Raw genomic sequence first — 21644 nt, forward strand, 5'->3', positions numbered from 1 at the left:
GTGTTCTGGCTTCTTAAAGGCAGCTCTATCTGTATCATTCATCCAGAATACATTCTCAGGTAATAAACAACTATCCATGAATTATGAGTGCACATTTTATTTATTTATTTTTTACTTCTTAGTTTTCTTTTTTTATTATTATTTTATTTAATAAAGCCACTGAACTGAGTAAGCGTCAGCACGCTGTATTGCAGAACAAAAGGCAAGGTTGGATTAACCCAGTTACATTGAGCCAACAGGTAAAAATTGAGGAATAAAGTCAAAAAGATGACACTCATTTAAACTAGTATTAATATTGTGCATGGAGAAAATAGAACAATGAACAAAGCAGGCTAAATGTTGTGGGGTCTTTGGAGAGGAGGAACAGGAGGATACATCATGTTTAGGAGATCAGATACAAGAACTGTTAGCAGTAGGGTTTAGGAAATGCGATAAGGAGTGAAAACATGAGGTTATATCAAGAGTCAGGATAGAACTAAGTGGGTCCAAGGATAGTAAGAATTAGAAGGACAGAAGGTTCGACCATGGAATCCGAGGAAACTATGCAGAGTATTGTAGATGAAGACAAAGGTAGAGGAAATAATGAGGATGGCAAGTTAGAGACCTCAAGTACAAAGAAGCTCCATTGCAATTACATTAGCCCCTGACAAAGGTGCTGCAGCGTTAAATATTAGAGTCATGATGTACCAAGGTTCCATAATCAAAGAGTGGTTGTAAATTACACATCATTTACTTTTTACAAATGATAGCTGATTTTGCAGACTGACCTATGTACTGTTAGGTTGGTTCGCAAAAACACCATACTCGGGGATTGCAAAATGACCAGCCCAATTATTTTTCATGTCCCAATTTGCGCACACATAAAATCTAGCTTCTCGCTGTCCAAGTTTATGTTGCCAAATGCAAGTCTCCTTCACAAGAACTAGAAGAGTGGGGTGGTTTGGGAGATCTTGTCAAAAGGGAGGACTGTCTATTGGTATGTGTGTTGTGGAATTTCATAAAACGTTGTGTTGCCTTTTGGTTACTTCAGAGTACTTGGAGCATGATTTAAAGGTTGGCAGAGAGGTTACTCTGTCACAAACCTGACGGATATCCCATCCAATGTATTACAAGTTTCATAGGCTATAATGGAATTGTAATATGGCGGATGGGATATCCTTCCAATTTTTGACGGAGTAACCCCCTCTGCCAAACGCTAAAGCAGGCCCTTAGCATAGTGGTGGTCATTGGGCCAAGTCCTGAATGCTGCTTGGTTGCCTACCTCCCGAAATGTGGAGATTTATGGTCTTCTGTAGTTCATATTGAAGTGTGATTAAAAAGAATATCAGTATGCTGCTATCTATATATGTTCGATGGCATGTGTAGCTGCAGATACACATGCTGTGCACAGTCCGCCGTCTGGTGTTGGGCTCGGAGTGTTACAAGTTGTTTTTCTTCGAAGAAGTCTTTTCGAGTCACGAGACCGAGGGACTCCTCCCATTTCGATTCCATTGCGCATGGGCATCGACTCCATCTTAGATTGTTTTTTTTCCGCCATCGATTTCGGACGTGTTCCTTTTCGCTCCGTGTTTTGGGTCGGAAAGTTAGTTAGAATCTCGGGAAAAAACATCGGTATTGTTTGCGTTCGGTATCGGGTTAGTTACAACAAATCGACACCGAATTTTGAAGAGCTCCGGTGGCCCTTCGGGGTTTTTTCGATCCCCCGTCGGGGCCTGGTCGGCCCGGCCACGTGCAACTTCCAGGCTGATGGAACGGACCCCATTCCGCTTCTGCCCAAAATGCCATAACAAGTATCCGTATACGGATCAGCATCTGGTCTGTAACTTGTGCTTGTCCCCCGAGCACAAGGAGGATACTTGTGAAGCCTGTCGAGCGTTTCGGTCGAGGAAGACGCTGAGAGACCGAAGAGCCAGGAGACTACAAATGGCGTCCACGCCGACAGGTCAAGAACGTTTCGAGGAGGAAGAAGAAGCTTTCTCCATCCACGAGTTGGATTCTGAAGAACTCGACGCCGAAGAAACAACCAAAACCGTGAGTAAGACGTCGAAAATCAAGACTCACGAGAAGTCCACAAAAGCCCAGGGGACGCCACCGCCAACAGGCCATGGCTAAACCCGAACACTAGGTGACCGATCCAAGGCACCGAAAAAGGGCATGCTGGTGTCGAAGTCATCCGACTCCGGTCGAGATACCGCCACACAGCAACCTCGGAGCCGAGACAGCGGCTCCGAGAAACCTCGGCACAGAGACCGCAGCACCGAAGAATTTCGGCACCGAGACACCACGCCGAAAACAAAGAAGGTTTCTTCGGAGCCTAAAAAGACTTCCGAAAAGGTTTCGGTTCCGAAACATCCAGCCTCGGAGCCGAAAACTAGTTCCTATACAGAGGAACAAGGATTAACCTCCCAATTACATAGATTTGGAGAGGAGCTTCAAGCTGTAGAGCCTGACTACACGCAAAGAAGGCTTCATATTCATGAGGACACAGGGAAGATAACCACTCTTCCCCCCAATCAGAATAAAAAGGAAACTTGCCTTTCAACAAGGGGACAAGCAACCACAGGCAAAGGTGGCAAAGAAAACAACCCCACCACCTTCCCCACCACCATCAACACATGCATCACCAGCAACAACTCCACCACTGATGCACTCACCAGCTCATACTACAATGAGTCAGGATGATCCCGATGCATGGGACCTTTACGATGCTCCAGTGTCTGACAACAGCCCAGACTCCTATCCTACAAAACCCTCACCACCTGAGGACAGTACATCCTATACACAGGTGGTCGCAAGGGCAGCCGAATTTCACACGTCACCTTACATTCTGAACCAATTGAGGATGACTTTCTCTTTAACACCCTATCCTCCACCCATAGCCAGTACCAAAGCCTTCCCATGCTCCCAGGAATGCTAAGACATTCAAAACAAATATTTAAGGATCCAGTTAAAGGCAGAGCCATAACTCCAAGGGTGGAGAAAAAGTACAAGCCACCGCCAACAGATCCAATCTATATTACAATACAACTAACACCAGACTCAGTAGTTGTCGGGGCAGCTCGTAAGAGAGCCAACTCTCATACCTCAGGAGACGCACCACCTCCAGACAAGGAGAGCCGCAAATTTGATGCTGCGGGAAAAAGGGTTGCAGCACAAGCAGCAAATCAATGGCGTATTGCCAATTCACAAGCACTTTTGGCAAGATACGACAGAGCTCATTGGGATGAAATGCAACATTTCATCGAACATTTACCCAAGGAGTTCCAAAAAAGAGCGCAACAGGTGGTGGAAGAGGGACAAAGTATCTCAAATAATCAGATACGGTCTTCCATGGATGCAGCAGATACAGCTGCAAGGACAATAAGCACTGCAGTCACAATACGAAGGCACGCATGGCTGCGCACTTCAGGGTTCAAGCCGGAAATCCAACAAGCTGTGCTCAATATGCCATTTAATGAACAGCAATTGTTTGGGCCGGAGGTAGACACTGCCATTGAGAAACTCAAAAAAGACACCGATACAGCCAAAGCCATGGGCGCACTCTACTCCCCGCAGAGCAGAGGCACATTTCGGAAAACACCTTTTCGGGGAGGGTTTCGAGGTCAATCCACAGAAACCACAACCTCACAAACAAAACCTACTTACCAGGGTCAATATCATAGGGGAGGTTTTCGGGGGCAATATAGAGGGGGCCAATTTCCAAGAAATCGTGGAAAATTCCAAGGCCCCAAAACTCCTCAAAATAAACAGTGACTCACAAGTCACACAACCCCATCACTTAACACCTGTGGGGGGAAGACTAAGCCAATTTTACAAACATTGGGAGGAAATAACAACAGACACTTGGGTCTTAGCAATTATCCAGCATGGTTATTGCATAGAATTTCTCCAATTCCCTCCAAACGTCCCACCGAAAACACACCATATGTCAAAACAACATATAGATCTTCTAGGACTAGAAGTTCAAGCATTGCTACAAAAGGACGCAATAGAATTAGTACCAAATCTACAAATAAACACAGGAGTTTACTCACTGTACTTTCTAATACCCAAAAAGGACAAAACTCTGAGACCAATACTAGATCTCAGAACACTAAATACCTACATCAAATCAGACCACTTTCACATGGTCACGTTACAAGACGTAATCCCACTACTCAAACAGCAAGACTACATGACAACATTAGATCTAAAAGATGCGTATTTCCATATACCAATACATCCTTCACACAGAAAATACCTAAGGTTCGTATTTCAAGGAATACATTACCAATTCAAAGTGCTGCCATTCGGAATAACAACTGCGCCAAGAGTTTTTACAAAATGCCTGGCAGTAGTAGCTGCACATATCAGAAGGCAGCAAATACATGTGTTCCCGTACTTAGACGACTGGTTAATCAAAACCAACACGCTAAGACAGTGTTCACAGCACACAAAATATGTCATACAGACCCTTCACAAGCTAGGTTTCTCCATCAACTACGCAAAGTCACACCTTTTGCCGTGTCAAACACAGCAATACTTAGGAGCGACAATCAACACAGTAAAAGGGATTGCCACTCCAAACATTTCACAAGGTAATACAGGCCATGTATCCAACACAAAAGATACAAGTCAAAATAATAATGAAACTCCTAGGCATGATGTCTTCATGCATAGCCATTGTCCCAAACGCAAGACTGCACATGCAGCCCTTACAACAGTGCCTAGCATCACAATGGTCACAAGCACAGGGTCAACTTCTAGATCTGGTGTTGATAGACCGCCAAACATACATCTCGCTTCTATGGTGGAACAGTACAAATTTAAACCGAGGGCGGCCTTTCCAAGACCCAGTGCCACAATACGTCATAACGACAGATGCTTCCATGACAGGGTGGGGAGCACACCTCAATCAACACAGCATCCAAGGACAATGGGACATACATCAGAGGCAGTTTCACATAAATCACTTGGAACTGTTAGCAGTATTTCTGGCGCTGAAAGCATTTCAACCCATAATAACCCAAAAATACATTCTTGTCAAAACAGACAACATGACAACAATGTATTATCTAAACAAACAAGGAGGGACACACTTGACACAGTTGTGCCTCCTAACACAAAAAATATGGCATTGGGCGATTCACAACCACATTCGCCTAATAGCACAATTTATTCCAGGGATTCAGAACCAGTTGGCAGACAATCTCTCTCGAGATCACCAACAAACCCACGAATGGGAAATTCAGCCCCAAATACTAAACAATTACTTTCAAATTTGGGGGACACCTCAAATAGATCTATTTGCAACAAAAGAAAACTCAAAATGTCAAAACTTCGCATCCAGGTACCCACAAGACCAATCCCAAGGCAATGCTCTATGGATGAACTGGTCAGGGATATTTGCGTACGCTTTTCCCCCTCTCCCTCTCCTTCCATATCTAGTAAACAGGTTGAGTCAAAACAAACTCAAACTCATACTAATAGCACCAACATGGGCAAGGCAACCTTGGTACACAACACTACTAGACCTTTCAGTAGTACCTCATGTCAAACTACCCAACAAACCAGATCTGTTAACACAACACAAACAACAGATCAGACATCCAAATCCAGCATCTTTGAATCTAGCAATTTGGCTCCTGAAATCCTAGAATTCGGACACTTAGACCTCACACAAGAATGTATGGAGGTCATAAGACAAGCTAGAAAACCTACCACTAGACACTGCTACGCAAATAAGTGGAAAAGATTTGTGTATTACTGCCACAATAATCAAATTCACCCAGTACACGCATCTCCAAAAGATATAGTAGGATATTTACTACATTTGCAAAAATCAAATCTAGCTTTCTCTTCCATAAAGATACATCTCACCGCAATATCAGCTTACCTGCAAATTACTCATTCAACTTCACTATTTAGAATACCAGTCATTAAAGCTTTTATGGAAGGCCTAAAGAGAATCATTCCACCAAGAACACCACCTGTTCCTTCATGGAACCTCAACATTGTCTTAACAAGACTCATGGGTCCACCTTTCGAGCCCATGCATTCTTGTGAAATGCAATACTTAACGTGGAAAGTTGCATGTTTGATTGCCATCACATCTCTATGAAGAGTGAGTGAGATTCAAGCATTTACCATACAAGAACCATTTATTCAAATACATACAAATAAAGTAGTTCTCAGGACAAATCCAAATTTTTTACCAAAGGTTATCTCACCGTTCCACTTAAATCAAACAGTAGAATTACCAGTGTTCTTCCCACAACCAGATTCTGTAGCTGAAAGAGCACTACATACATTAGACATCAAAAGAGCACTAATGTACTACATTGACAGGACAAAACTAATTAGAAAAACAAAACAACTATTTATTGCCTTTCAAAAACCTCATACTGGAAATCCAATTTCAAAACAAGGCATTGCTAGATGGATAGTTAAGTGTATTCAAACCTGCTATCTTAAAGCAAAGAGAGAGCTGCCTATTACACCAAAGGCACACTCAACCAGAAAGAAAGGTGCTACCATGGCCTTTCTAGGAAATATTCCAATGAACGAAATATGTAAGGCAGCAACATGGTCTACGCCTCATACATTTACCAAGCACTACTGTATAGATGTGTTAACTGCACAACAAGCCACAGTAGGTCAAGCTGTACTAAGAACATTATTTCAAACTACTTCAACTCCTACAGGCTGAACCACCGCTTTTGGGGAGATAACTGCTTACTAGTCTATGCACAGCATGTGTATCTGCAGCTACACATGCCATTGAACGGAAAATGTCACTTACCCAGTGTACATCTGTTCGTGGCATTAGTCGCTGCAGATTCACATGCGCTCACCCGCCTCCCCTGGAGCCTGTAGCCGTTTAGAAGTAGATCCTCAGCATTTGTACATTTGTAAATATATTACTTTAACCTTTATTGTGTACATACGTATTCATTCCATTGCATGGGCACTATTACTAGCATACACAACTTCTACCTCACCCTCTGCGGGGAAAAGATGGAGTCGACGCCCATGCGCAATGGAATCGAAATGGGAGGAGTCCCTCGGTCTCGTGACTCAAAAAGACTTCTTCGAAGAAAAACAACTTGTAACACTCCGAGCCCAACACCAGACAGCGGACTGTGCACAGCATGTGAATCTGCAGCGACTAATGCCACGAACAGATGTACACTGGGTAAGTGACATTTTATATATATATATATATATATATATATATATATATATATATATATATATCCCCACAGCAAAAGGTCTATAAGCGGAGCACTCTGACTGCTGGTGCGGACGTGGGGCATAGACCACTACCCCCAACAGAATCAAAGCCAAAAAGACGCTGCACTCCCGGAGATTTCCATATTCAATTTCCATTTATTTACAACAGCATGGGGACCGACCCCACAACGCGTTTCGACTTCCGTCTTTATCAAGTGGTATATAGTCTGTAATTATCTCATTAATCATTCAGTGATGGCTTTTATAACGCTTATGATTCAAACAGCAGCATTCTGGAGTTTGTAGTTCTCAGTGACACTCCGCTTAGGTCTTAACACTTCGCTGGAGTCATTAATCACATATTTAACGGTTGGCACAGCTGTGTTCATCTTTCCAAAAAATGAGGACTGGCAGTGGTAATTGAAGTCATAAGCAAGAAAAGGTTTCAGACGATTATTTTAACCTATCCATTTTAAATTCCCTAACTGACCATAAAAAAGTACCATAGGGAAAAGCAGTCATGATTATGTGCAGTCTTCTATGGTCGTGCACGTATTCAGACTATGGTGTGGTTTGGTCCTCGTTTGGAATTTCTGCTTTTTGGCCTTTGATGTCCACAGTTGCGCCTTCTGCACCCAGGGGGCATCTTGCTTTAGCCCCACAACCACATAATATTGTACCAATGGCTACCTGACAGTTTCTGCCTAAGCAGTCACCATACCGCTGCTGTTTCCATAGATCAGTAGAATCATTGATAGATGCTATTGATTGTGATGATCCAAAGTGTGCAGCTAATTTGTAAATAGGTTCTCCCAATTCCCTTCTGGAAATTGGTTCCTACCCTGGGAAATAATGGTGGAAACCAGTGATGCCTTCCAAATTGTTGGTTAGAGCCTTTATGCAAGGACAAATGCAAATAAGGAAAGAGGTTGAAAGATAGAGGGTTCAGTAGGCGCATGTGCTTCTGGTAATTTTCGCAAGTGATTTTGGGGCAGTAGAAACCTGCTGTCCCTAATAATAAAGCACTTTGGTGTCCAGAATGCCCAAGAACATTAATTCCAGTTTGATTAAAGTGATGTATAGTACTATGCTTCTTGATACTGTGTCTGCTGACTTCACCCTCCGTCCCCTCACATCCTGTTGCCCATGAGCAGAAACCAATTTGATCAATGTTCATGAAAGAAGTCAGGATACACTTCAGCTCCAGAATTGTTCAGACATGCTAGCAGTACCATCTCCTGTCTCTCGGAGGTAGGTAATGGCTATTAATATACATGGGATTTCCCTTGGAGATCATGGACGAATGCGGGTGAGGTAAAATAAAGCAGCAAAGAGAAAGAATGTTTCCTCATTGGGCATTGTATGGGATAGTAAAGAAGCTCCTGTCTTCACTGTGGCTGCCTCATGTGGGTGTGGTAATGCCACAAGTGGATTTAAGATCCCAGTACCTTCAATTCTACTAAGCAGCATCAATTTGAATCGTATTTGCCATCTTCTTGTTCTAGCAGCCTGGATCCAGGCAATTCAGGATAGTATTATCAAGAGAAGATAACCAGAGGACAAAAGGAGGAGGAATGCAACCCTTGCCCAGTTTTGAGAGACTCAATAATTTTAGAATTATCTTGGCTTTCCTATTCCACCTGGCGATTCTCACTTTCAATCTTTTTCCTCTACCATTGAAGATGACAGGATAAAAAAGTACTTCTCCAAAACAATCGAGACCTTGCCTCCCTGAAGCCTATTTTTGCAAGTGAACCCTGAAGTACAAGTCTATTGGTTGAAGAGGCATATGGCACTCCAGAAGGACCAATTACAATGAATTAGGTCCTTTGTTCAGCAACTCAATATTGTTTACCAACTGGGATAGTCCGCAGTCTTAGCTTTCACCAAATAGCCCCTAGAGCCACCTCACTATGATCTGCTGTTACTGGCTGAATCCCAAAAACTTCAGTTTGGAAATTTGATGGATTAGATGAGATAAGGCAAGCTTGTGAAAACAAGATGAGTGCACCAAAACCAGTTTGGCCAATTGTGAGGTCAGTAACATTCCAGACAAAGTACGAGCTGTCCACCACCACACAGCAAGCCTCACCACCCAGTCTTGTCGTGGTAATGCTACACCTCCTAGAAATAGTGGTGAGTAAAAGAATAATGTTCTCTCTAGCGCTCTACTCATGGGGTATTTTCTTATGGCTTCTCACAATACATCTGTAGGAAATCCACCCAAACCAGGAAAGGCGGGGCTGGTACCTGACAAGAAGATCGAGATCTGTCAGTACAACTTGCTTGAGTGATAGCTTGGAATGGATGGTAAAAAGACTGTATAATTTTGGAAGAACCAGGGGAAAACTAAGGCACCCAGTCTGATTGGTAAATGAACAGGGGTCTACTAAAAATTAAATCCTCCAAACTCCACATCAGAGAAACAAAACCTCGTCCTTGAGTAGCAACTTGAAAAATATCATAACCACTAGTGAGCATACCAAATATTATGATGAGTTTCAAGCACTTGAATGTGTGATGGCTGGTGTAGAGGAAGTGACATTGAATATATATCACATCACAATTTACCTTTTGGGTTATTTTTACAGTAACAATGTGAACTGGGAAGAGAAGGCTCTAAAACAAGGGTTCTTAATTACGTCTTGTTGGGAGGTTATGAAAAGTTATTAATTAAAAGGCTTCATAACTATATGAATCTCCCATCCAGTACTATATGCTGGTTTCTTTAGAAATTCACTTTTTGTCATACCAAGATATGACTTCTGGAGGATCCGCAAATACAACATATGTGCCAGTTTGTTCTTCCGCAAGAATGTGTAGTAGTGGAATGTAGAACAATAATAACTCAGACACTGGAAGCACGCTTTTGACCTTCGGCCCGAAGTCTATGATGTAATCTTGGCAGCCAGGCATTGTAGGAGGCTGGCTCAGTATGTGGTGTACACCTATAGGTGAGGCACCCTGTACTGAGTCCAGTCAACTCTTAGTGATAGTGTAGGCGGCTCTAGATAACCAGAGCTCTCATAAGTGTAGCAGTGGAGAGCAGCTAAAACTTATCCAGGAAGGTGTAAAGTGGTTGCAGTTAACACACAGGTCAGTCAGCGAAGTACAGAAAGGAAAGAACAACAAAGGTGTTAGAAAAATATGTAATATTTATTATAACACACACTCTAGAACTAACTTGGGTATATCTCCTAATTGAAGATAGGGTAATACAAAAATATACTCAGCAACAGGCAAGAAAAGGCATAAAATAACAGGGGCCCGTATATGGGGGAAGGGGTGACTTTGAGGGGGCAAACTGTATACTGAAAAATGGAATGCGGAAATCACACCCAACACACACTATCACCTAAGGACCTCCTAGGACTGGGGAAGTACTAACACCCCAAAGGTAAGTAGGTAGGATTCCACAGGCACCCGTGTGCAGAGTAGAAGTATCTGGTTAGTGTCCATAGGATAACAATGGGAAGTCGCAGTTGGAGTTTTTGTGTTTTAGGACCCGAACCAGAGGACCCAGAGGAAACCCGTTGGGGCAAATGAAGTTGGATAATGCCCCCACGCTTGGATACCCAGAACAGGGGAGTACCTACACCAGGGAGCCCAGGTACATAGGGATGAAGTTGTGTGGGAACCTCCTACTGAAGTCAATGGTGACCTCAGCTGTCCAGCTGCTGTCGGGACCTGTGGAACCTGGGCGTGGATTCCAGAGGAAGAGGACCTAAAGAGAGAGGGGACAGAGACCAAACCACCCTGTGGTGCTTAGGCAGTGCAGGAGGGCAATGCTCATCCTTCTTGGTGATGCTTCCTAAGGGATGGTGGACGAAGAAGTGGAGCTGTGGAGTACAGACAATGCAGGAGGATCCGAGGAGTTGTCCACAGGCAGAGGGGGGTCAATGGTCAGCAGGGCCACCAACCAGCCTTGGCAAATGCGAGAAGCATTGTGAGGAGTCTAGGTGACCCTGCATTGGCAGGTAGGTTTGGGCCAGCCCTCAGCAGACAGGAGAGCCAGCAGGAATTGATGGAACCCCCCAGCAGGACCCTGAGGCAGCAGGCATAGGGAGGCTTTAGCAGCACACCAAAGAGTGATGCCCACATTGCAGGAGTTGCAGGGTGGATATTGTTCTTGGAGCTGGAGAACAGTGGAGGCTGGGGTTTCTTGGAGCTAGGAGGTCTTTGGACTGAAGACTCAAACAGCCTTGGCAACAACAAGCAGATGCAGGTCACAGGTGTTCTAGCCAAGCAGCTCCAGCGAGGGACAAACGTCCCAGTTGCAAGGAAGATAGGCAGACCTCTGGCGAGCCACAGAACCACCACCTGTGTTGCAGAGCTTTAATAGTCCATGGACAGCAGGATCCACAAGCCGGTCCTCGTCGCTGAGGTGCCTGAGGATGCAGGGGAGTGACTCCTTCACTCCAAGGGAGATTCCTACCTGCCTTCCTGAGTGCAGGCAGAGCCCAGTGTCTCTGGAGGATGCACGGCCACAGGGTCACAGAAGCCTTTGCAGAAAGAATAAACAAAGTTGCAGCAGGAGCCTTCCTACTGGTTACAAGTTTGCTCTTGGTTGCTGAAGTACAGTAGCGGTTCTGGTGTCCAGGTTATAGAGGAGACTTGCAGACGGTCGCTGAAGTGTTGCAGACTCATCTAGGGACTCACCCTCGGGGGAACCCTTAAGTAACTCTAAAAGGGGGTTGGACACGATTTGCAGTGACCCACCTATCGGAGGGAGTCAGGGACATCACCCACCTGGACTAACCAGTCAGATGCTTCCAGGAGCCTCTGCACATCTTATTTTCAAGATGGCAGAATCAAATGAGTGACCTCCTTGCAGAACTCTGTGCACCTCTAGGGAAAGAGTTGGACGGGGTTTGCGACTCCCCTGTCCTTTGTGTGGTTTGGGTTCCTGCACTTGTGAAAAACATTTTATGCAAGGAGGCCACCAAATGTGCCCTTCAAAGCAGTCTGGTGGCACTGAGAGGTACCCCCACCCAAGCCCAGAGACACCTGTTTCTAAAGCAGAGGTGGGCACACCTCTGTCCTACAGGAAAGTCTTTGTTCTGCCTTCCCCTGCCCAAGTTAGGCTCAGGAGCAGGATGGCTGAACAGTGTCGGTGTTGGCAGACCCGGCAAGGCTGTACAGGCAGACATGGGGGAATCCCCTAGGGAACCCCCAGAGTACATGGTACCCTGCAACTAGCCCTGGAATCGGTGTAGTTGCATGATTCCAACATGTTTGATACCATTATTTATTTGGACCACTCATGTTGACCAGTGTCCATGACATACCTTAAGATGGCTTCTCTGCACTTACAAAGCCCAGGCAATGGAGTCTGGGTTTTGTAGGGGGACCTCTGCCCGTGCAGGGGTGCCCTCACACTTTCAACCATGCATCTTGCCCTTGGGCTAAAAGGCCTACCTTAGGGGTGACTTACAGGGTTAGATTGCAGTAACCATGATATAAGGCAACCGTCTTATGTGAAGTGAAAGGTGCATGCACCATTCCACACAGGCTGGAATGGCAGGCCTACAGTCACTATTTGCATGGGCCACCATGGGTAGCAGAATCCATGCTGCAGCCCATGGGGGACCCCTGGTATACCAATGCCTTGGGTACCCAAGTACGATATACTAGGAACTTACATGGGTGCACCAGTATGCCAATTGTGGGGTGTAAAACTTACCTTACAACTAAATTTAGGGGAGAGAGTACTGACACTGGGGTCCTGGTTAGCAGGATCCCAGTGTACTACAGTTTAAACACAGACACCAGGCAAAAAGTCGGGGTAACCATGCCAGAAAGCAGCTACTTTCCTACAGCTAAGAACTTGTACAAGTTAGGGATAAAGTTTCTTATCCAAACAGATCAATCTGTGGATACCTTGTATTGCTCATGCTACATCCATTGAATGTGAAAATAATATTCCAGTCTGCTAACAGTAGAGGAAATAATCTGTTGCTATTATGAAATACTGTAATAGAAGGGACACCACTAAGGTTGTCTGCCCTTTCTGGGTGACAACAGATGAAGGACTTTGGAACATGGGTATGGTGAGAATTAATGCCATAAAATGGAAATTTTGTATAGGGATCGACTCGAATGTTAAGTATGTGCATAATGTAAAGCAATGTGCAGGTTAAAACACTTCCACACCCACTGCCCAATAATAATGCTCACTCATACATACACTGCCCCCCCCCTGTGTACATTGTAGGAAACTTTGCAGATGGCCACACACTTTTTTCCCCATTTGAATTACTAGATGGTAGATTTGGACTCTGACAGTGCACTGAGGCCTGCTAACTAGACCTTAGTGCAAGTGCTCCTTCACTAAAACAAGGTATTTTCTAATTGTAACCGAATTTGCATGTACTTTAGCATCAGTGTAAGTCCCAAGTAGATGGTACTCATGTCACCCTAAGAGACCCACACGCAAATTACACACAGGCTGCCTGACATGGTGCAAACAGGACATGGCACACTAGATGTTCGTAAAAATCCTTTGAACATATGATCATAAAATGGTTAAGGATGCCCCACTGAGTGAGAATCTTTGCTTTAAGGCTGCACAACTTCATCTCCAATTTAGATGTGATGTGGTAGGTGATTTACACACTTTCTTCAAGATGAACATTGTGGATTGGGATGGCAGGACATCTTTTTTATTGTAGAGGATGATATAAATGATAAGTTGATACTCACTGTAGAAATAGTAGATTTTTTGCTCAATTAAAATGCAGCAGTTCTAAAACTGATTTTGTAAAAAATGATTACTTTACATAGTCGATATCTGGCAGTTGTGTAGTTTCAAAGGAGTATGTCTTCTTTCTGTACTTTTATTATTGGAATACTTGCAGGGCGATTAACAGATTTATGAAAAATAATGTACTTATATTTGATTGTCTTGTGCGGTGGTCCACATGTTCCTATAATAAACAGGGAAGTAATGGAATAGGTCAACAGTTACTTGTTTTTAAACATGAATAAATAAATAAAAAATGTTATGTGTGTATGAAAGCACTAGGGACACCTTTGTTGCAGGTTTACTGGAAGAAATTGGAATTACCTGACCAATACTAAACTGCTTTTCTTTATTCTATAAGTCTGCTTTGATTTTACTACTGTGGGGGTTATTTTCATTCCTTTCAGAATATCCGTTGTTTCTGAAGAAATTTCCCTGCTCCTTACGAATTTGTTGAGGACAAAGTTCTGATCAGCCCACACCTCCCTGATGTGGAGTAGATTTATAAAGTAGAATTCAATTCTAGTTCGTTAAGAAAGTTGAATTGCAGGAATGGAGAGTGTGGTCCCAAAAGGAATCCGAATTTATATGAATTGATCCAAAATTCTTTAGGAATATCCCAATACATTTTGATACATCTTAGACTAATGCCCTTTTTGAAGAGTACTATCTACTTGCAGAAATTATAGATACTCTGGAAATGCCAAGTATTCTACAGTGAGAGAGAATCATTCTATACTTCATGTGACAATGTCTTGTTGGCTTTTAAAGACTGCACATTGCATGTCTCCCAAAACAGTCTTGCTAGTTTATTCTTTTAAGCAGCAATACATTGAGTTAATGGAATTGCAACAAGCTTGATTAGCAATGTTAGAGGCGACATGGAAAATAGATAAATGGGTGTACTGGCAAATTCAGATTTGTTTTGTATTGAATTTGTCTTCTTTAACCATTTGTTTACACTCTTAAATAGCAAACTTGTTTAATACTGAATCCTGCTTTCTTTTCTAGGAATTGGAGGAGGAATTGTTCATCAGCATGAACTGATCCATGGTAGTTCCTTCTGTGCTGGTGAGCTTGGGCACGTTGTGGTGTCTTTCGATGGACCAGATTGCTCGTGTGGTAGTCGCGGGTGTATAGAAGCATATGCCTCTGGAATAGCCTTGCAGAGAGAAGCTAAAAAACTTCATGATGGTAAGCGGATTTCCAGAATCCTTGGATTTTTCTTAACTATCTTTTTTTATTTTCCTTTTTTTGCTCCTCGAATAACTCGTTTATCTTGTGTTATTGTCAGTCTGTTACATTCCGGCCTGAAGTTTTACTCTATTAAATTTTAAATTTATATTTGCCACTACTCTGCAAAAATTAATTTCAGTTCCCTAAATTTATTATTTACATTTATAATATACAGAAGCAATATTATAATATTAAAACGTATTTTGCATCTGGCCCCCAAACAATCTGCAATTAAATAACTACCCAGAAGAAGGCAATGTATCTAAGTTATTAACACCATCAAATTTATAATTTGAGATGCAGCATGGCCTGAATGATTGTAAATATTTAAGCAAAGTTTAAACTCTGCTGTACTGGTTGCACGGAACACAGTAGCAATGAATTGTAAAGCAGTGTCACAAAGGTTTTAATATTTGTAGAGTTCTCAGGAGTATAATCTAAATTTAGTTCATGAATCAGAAAATGTCAAAACCTATTACATTGGCAAATATCCTGTAAATAAAAAGTATCTGGATCCCTCTAAGACTTTGAGAGTGTAATACTGTTTCTAAGTTTTCAAAAAGGATTGTGTTGAAGAATACAATAGTTAAGATATTTGATGCAAATATGAAAAGATCAAAATTGGATATTCAGTCACTTATATAATAGGAAAAAGGCTATAATTTCTTAGTACATCTCTTCTTAATAGCTGGGTAAAGAAAGGGGTCAACTATTCATTGCTCAATAAATAGCAAGTGAGGTGTAGTGCAAGCATTTGAATTTTGAAACCCTAGCGATCCATGTCTGATTTTAGAACTTGAATGACTACAGTTGAGAAGTGCAATAGGTGGGCATGTATGTCTATGTATTCTGGGTTTCTCATTTGCATTGAATAGTTTACTAACAACTTGAAATGATGTACATTTGTAGAATAAGCACAGAATGCCAGCTTTTATGGTGTTGTTAAACTAGTTTCTTCTAAAGATCTTGGGGTTGAACGCCACCGAATGCATGCTTGAAACAGTCAAGTTGGAAGGCTATGGTTTTTAGCAGGAATACACCTCTTTTGTAGTGTGCAAAAAGGTGTTGTTCACAGGTTGCTGAATATACTTGTTATAGAGCTACAATTCCACAAGATCTTACAGGTTTTAGAAGGTAATTGGCATTAGGCTTGATAATCAGTTCAGCTTTATTTCGGCATAAAATACCATAAAAGCATGCTAACAAAATTCATGAATCTCTAAAAGAAATTAAGCATTTTAGAAAAGTCAATAAAATCAAGTCCATTGTAAAAAATCAAATCCAAAACACCCCCAAGGCCATATAATACAAATAGGCAAGTTGTCAAGATAAATATTCTAAAATTAACAATTTATCAATAAAAGTATTATAAAAATACACAATACAAATCACCTTAAGATTTTCCGACGCAGCTATAATTACAGATCTTTGTGCTGACGAACAGTAGGATTGTATCTCTCTAATAGTAGCAATGGCTACGTATGTGCACTAATAATATCCATTATAATTATAAAATGTATGCTTTTTTAGAAAGAGGTTTGCCTCTAACGTACCAAACTGCCTCTAAAAACCTTGCCATTGCGCATACCACCATCACGTGTGAACTTGTTTTACAGATTCTAAGAGCTGAGTGGCAATCCCTAATGCCCAATGATTTATATAATGGTTTTATCCAATAAGCCTTCTGTTTCTTGTACGCCTGACAAAAAAATAAAACATGTACAACACTCTATTGGGTCATATATCCCATTGGACAAAGATCAATTGGGTTTTCCATTTGTTTCCATCTTGATGTAAAAGCCTGCAGGGTTAAGGATCAAAATCGGAATCTAATATGAAGTGCGCGTGCTAAGGGTGAGGTTATTATATCTAAAAAATGCTCGAACTCGTAGTGACACTTAGTTAATAAAAAGTCCTCTGTCAAACTGTGAGATGGAATTAATGCCATCTCATTTACTTGTCGACTCGACCAATAAACATCCTTCAAAATCTGGTTGGCGTTCTTTGGGAGATGGGTAGGGTCAAACCAATACAGGCCTAGGCCTAGCTTGTGGAAAAGAGTTTTCACATGATTACGCCACGGGATTTTCTCTATATTGGGGGCTGCTAACACTGCTCTAAGCCAAACTCTATACCGGTCTAAGATATCTGTAGACCATATTCTAATCCAATATTGGAGTGGCCTTAGGGCAGCTAATTTTGCTACAGAAAAGTAAAACAAACAAAAAAAGTGTGGGGGCTAGTACACAGCCCTGTCTCACATCTTTCTGTAAGGGAAATTCCTCTGTGAGTTCGCCATCTCTTCCCCATCTTATTCTAGCATAACTTCCAGTATATAGTTCTAATTTTAAAAGGGGTCCTGGGACTCCAATCTTACCCATGATTTCCCATAGTTTATCTCGGGGAACCATGTCAAAAGCGGACTGTAAATCCACAAAGGCAACAAAAAGTCTCCCTGCCTCTAGATCAACAGTTTTCCATTTTATGGCTAGAAAACGAAAAATCTGATCTGTTGTGCTTGTTTTCTGCCTAAATCCTGCCTAAAGGTGGCTTAAGGCACCATGATCCTTTATCCAATCCCTAAGCCTACCCAAACCTTGATATGAAAAGATGTTTTGTAGGTTATCTAGGAGGCTTATTGGTCTATAGTTGCCTGGAATTGCACTATCCCCTTTCTTACATTTGGGACAATTATCGCACCTCTCCATGTTCGGGGAATTTGAGACCCCCACCAGAATAGAATTGGAAATGCTATTGATGTAGGGACACCAAACTTTTGGGTCCGATTTAAACACATCGCAAGGAATTCCATCTAGGCCTGGTGCCTTTCCTGATTTTTGTTCTAAAATCGCTTTTTCTGTTTCCCTCAGGGTGAAGTGTAGGAGCATGCCTTTATCCAATGTGTCTATCTCTATAGGGATCTCGTTACTTACAGATGAGGTTGTTTCCTGTTTGTAAAGGTCTATAAAATATTGCAGCTAGTTCTCAGCAGTGATATGGCAATCAGGTCTAGGATTTTCATTATGCTCTCTAGTAGCAATCAAAGACCAAAATTGATTGGAATTTCTTTCCTTTGCTGCTAGTAGCAATTCTTGCCAGGTCTCCTCCTCCCATTTGGACTTGCACAACTTTATTATATGAGCATAATCACGTTGAGCTAGGGTTAGATTCTCTCTATTATTTGCCCTTACTGCCTTCAAAAGTCTACTCTTGGCCTGTCTACACTATTTGTTGAACCATCTGCAGTTGCTTCCCCTGCGCTGTTTTTTCCCCTTACAAGCTCTAAAAAAAAAATAGATCCCTCAAAGAGGAAAAAAGCATTTAGTGTTTGTCAAAAACTGTGTAGGTGACCTTATATACGATGCACCTGCGGAGGAATAGTGGAGGGTTAGATCATGCAATTTAGCCAATAGCCCACTAAATTCGGCAAAGGTCCCCCATTTAATTGAGCGTTTGTTGCTTGCTAGTCTAATAGGGAGCGTGCTTTCATATTCCTGCTGCGCGTTGGCTTTGGTCACACTGTACTAAAATAGGTGAATGATCGCTACTGCATTGTTCCCCCACCTTAAGATCTCTAAATTTGTGCCAATTCCTAGCATCAATCAGGACGAAATCAATGTGGCAGTTGTCACTCCCACTTAAAACAAAAAAAAATAAAAAAGTTGGTTTAGCAGACATGTCAGAGGGAACCGCCCATTTCCAAGGCGAAGGCCATGCGTTAGTATAAGATCAATCACCTGGAGGGCCCTGGTACTAGATTTAAGCTGGTTCCTTGTCGAGGAAAAAGGGGGAATTCCCCATGAGGAATCCTCTAGTTGGGTTAGTTCCGAAAAAAGGGAATTTGGCTGCAAGGACACGTTCAAGTCTCCAGCTATAAGAACGTAATGGGTAGAAAGAAATTGAGAAACCAATACACTCAACATGCTAATAGGACCTGGTCTGTTATATACTTTAACACATAAAAACTTAGGGCCCTGAGTTAGCTTTATAGAAATTGCCAATATGTCATATGAATCAACATATATTTCTGTCGTTTCCCCCGCAAGGAGAATGTTAACCCATGACAGATGGTCTTGCACTCTGGCAATATGTGATAAACCGCTGCCTAAAGATGTTCGAACTAGAACAGGTGTCCTGGAAAAGACAAACATTAAAAGTGTAAATGAACTGCCCCCAACCAGGATCTATAATCTTACTACAGATGCCAGCTATATTTCATGAAACTAATTCAGAATCAAAAGATCCTGGCCTCACAAAATTACCCATTGTACAGTCTGGAATAGGTGTAAAATTTAACTGCACGTTTGTAACTGCCACATTCACAGGCTCAACCTGATCAATACTTCTAGCCAACGACTGGTCCAATGATAATTGGATGCCTGGCTCTGGTATTGTATGTATAGACAAGGGGGTAAAAGATGGAATTAGTCAGTCAATATCAGAAAGATTATTGTGTTGCAGTGAAACCTGGGTCACGGGGAGGTACTTACTCTTGGTGCCTCTCGCCTTCGCATGTGCCAACGAAAACAGGGAGGTACTCATAAACCCTTTTCCGTTGAAGCCCCTTTGCAAATCTCTGCAGTTTCTCAGTGTATCCTGCAAATTTAGGCCTTTTCCTAAGGTTGTAGGTTGCTCCCTCTCATATTCCATAGCAGATAAGTGGCCCCTAGGGTCCGAAACAATATCAGAAGCAGGGGAATCCGTCAAGACACCTGCTCGACGCACCGGGCGAGAGGGACTAAAAACAATGTTCGAACCATTCCTAAGAGGGTTTCGTAGCTCCAGAGATAGCAGCCCTTCCACTAGTTTGGGACACGTAAATGTTATTTCTATTGTGTCCCAACGCCCTGGAATTTCTGTGTGATGCGTGGCAGAAATAATATCTGAATATATTATAGAACCACACTGCCTAACGTGTCTAATCCAATGGATGACTTTATTCTTTAAGGACGAGCTACTTTCACATGTGTTAGGCTACACTGGTGGTACGTTACACATGAAGATTTGGTGGGCTTTATCATATATCTTAATGAGTGGTGCTATGTGAGAGTGTTCACAAGAGCTGCTTGCTCGAGGACCAAGCGCTAAATTGGCTCCCTTTTGCACACTCGGTCCAGAATATGATACAATTGTTGGAGAAGTTCTTGTTGCAGCAGCCCTGCTTGTGGGATGGTCAATCAGACCTCTGGGTTTAATGGGTGGGAAGCGTGGGGTCCGGGCAATCGTTTTGGGTGCACTTGTTTCTGGTGCCCCTATCTGGCAATCTTAAGAGATTAAGCATCTCCTCCATCATTCGTCTGAGTTCTCTAATTTCTTCTCTTAAATTTAGAATGGTGTTGCCCATATCTTCGTGAAGGGGAACTTGGGTGGGCGTTTGGTAGGCTGTTTGCATGCCTTGGTTCAGCTTGTCAATGCCCGGTAAATCTTCAGAAGACCCCAAGGGTAAGAAGTGATTTGTACAAGGGATCTCATAAATGGTTGAACTACATGGGGGAACATCCCCCAGCTCCCACGAAGATGGGTAATGGTCCCACTATCAATGAGAGAATTGTCACATGTCCCCGTGGTGGGCTCCACAATTGCCTTTATTACTTTAGAACCCAGTTCTCCCTTATTTTTTGGCTTGGGTTTGAAAAAGGAAGAAAGTGGAGCACTTTTCCTCCTCTCACGGGCATACTGTTCCTTCCCCTTTAACATAGACTTAACTTCTTCAATCAAAGTATCAATCTGATTGGTAACGCAGTTTTGGGCATTCCGAGAAGTGGTGTGGATTTTGGGAACTTTGGACAAAGCTGCACCCGTTGCGGGGCTCCCTTTGGCATTACGCTTGCCCATACCCAACTAAATAACAGACGTCAGGGAGGTTTTGATATATTAATACACTCTAAGGGATGGTATCCCAGTTTTACCTTAAAGCAGAAGTGTGGTGGCCCGGCCCGGCCTCCTTCGGTCTCTGACGGGCACGAACAGGCCCGCCCTTGGCCCGAGCTTCGCCGAGCGTGGCCCGTGCAGCCGGGCTGCTGAATGCACTAAGTAGTGCTGTTGGTCCTGGCTCCTCCCCCTGGCAGCGACTGGATCCTGGGGCAGGTATTCCCCCAGTGAGCATTCTTTCCCACGCAGCGGGGCTGCTGAATGCGCTATGTAGCGCTGTTGGTCCTGGCTCCTTCCCCTGGTAGTGGGCAGGTAGTCCCCCAGCGATCTTGGGGCTCGATTATCAATCCCTCCCAGGCCTGCCTCTGTGATAATTCTGGATTTTATGTGAAATACCCATCATCAGAGTTGTATGTTATTTGAGTTGATCCACGCCTTCCTTCATAATCCATGATGCATAGAGTGAGGAGATGTTTCCACAGGCTTTGCTCAACATTTAGGCCCTGTGTCTCAAGTTTACTTCTAACTGTACATATGCAACCAACTCCATTAGCAGTGACTAATAAATCAGAGGCAGGTAAAA

At 42.8% G+C, this 21644-nt stretch overlaps 1 protein-coding gene across 3 annotated transcripts in view; it reads left to right on the forward strand.

Annotated features, from left to right (window-relative positions):
- The window catches only part of GNE (glucosamine (UDP-N-acetyl)-2-epimerase/N-acetylmannosamine kinase), a 278480-nt gene that overhangs the window by 231998 nt on the left and 24838 nt on the right, over positions 1–21644 (forward strand). For all 3 annotated transcript variants that reach the window (XM_069237640.1, XM_069237648.1, XM_069237655.1), the window contains exon 10: positions 14966–15148. In XM_069237640.1, coding sequence (XP_069093741.1) covers positions 14966–15148 — 183 coding nt within the window. The remainder of the gene's footprint in view (positions 1–14965; positions 15149–21644) is intronic.

Source organism: Pleurodeles waltl, chromosome 1_2 (genome assembly GCF_031143425.1).
Source record: "Pleurodeles waltl isolate 20211129_DDA chromosome 1_2, aPleWal1.hap1.20221129, whole genome shotgun sequence".
NCBI lineage: Eukaryota > Metazoa > Chordata > Amphibia > Caudata > Salamandridae > Pleurodeles > Pleurodeles waltl.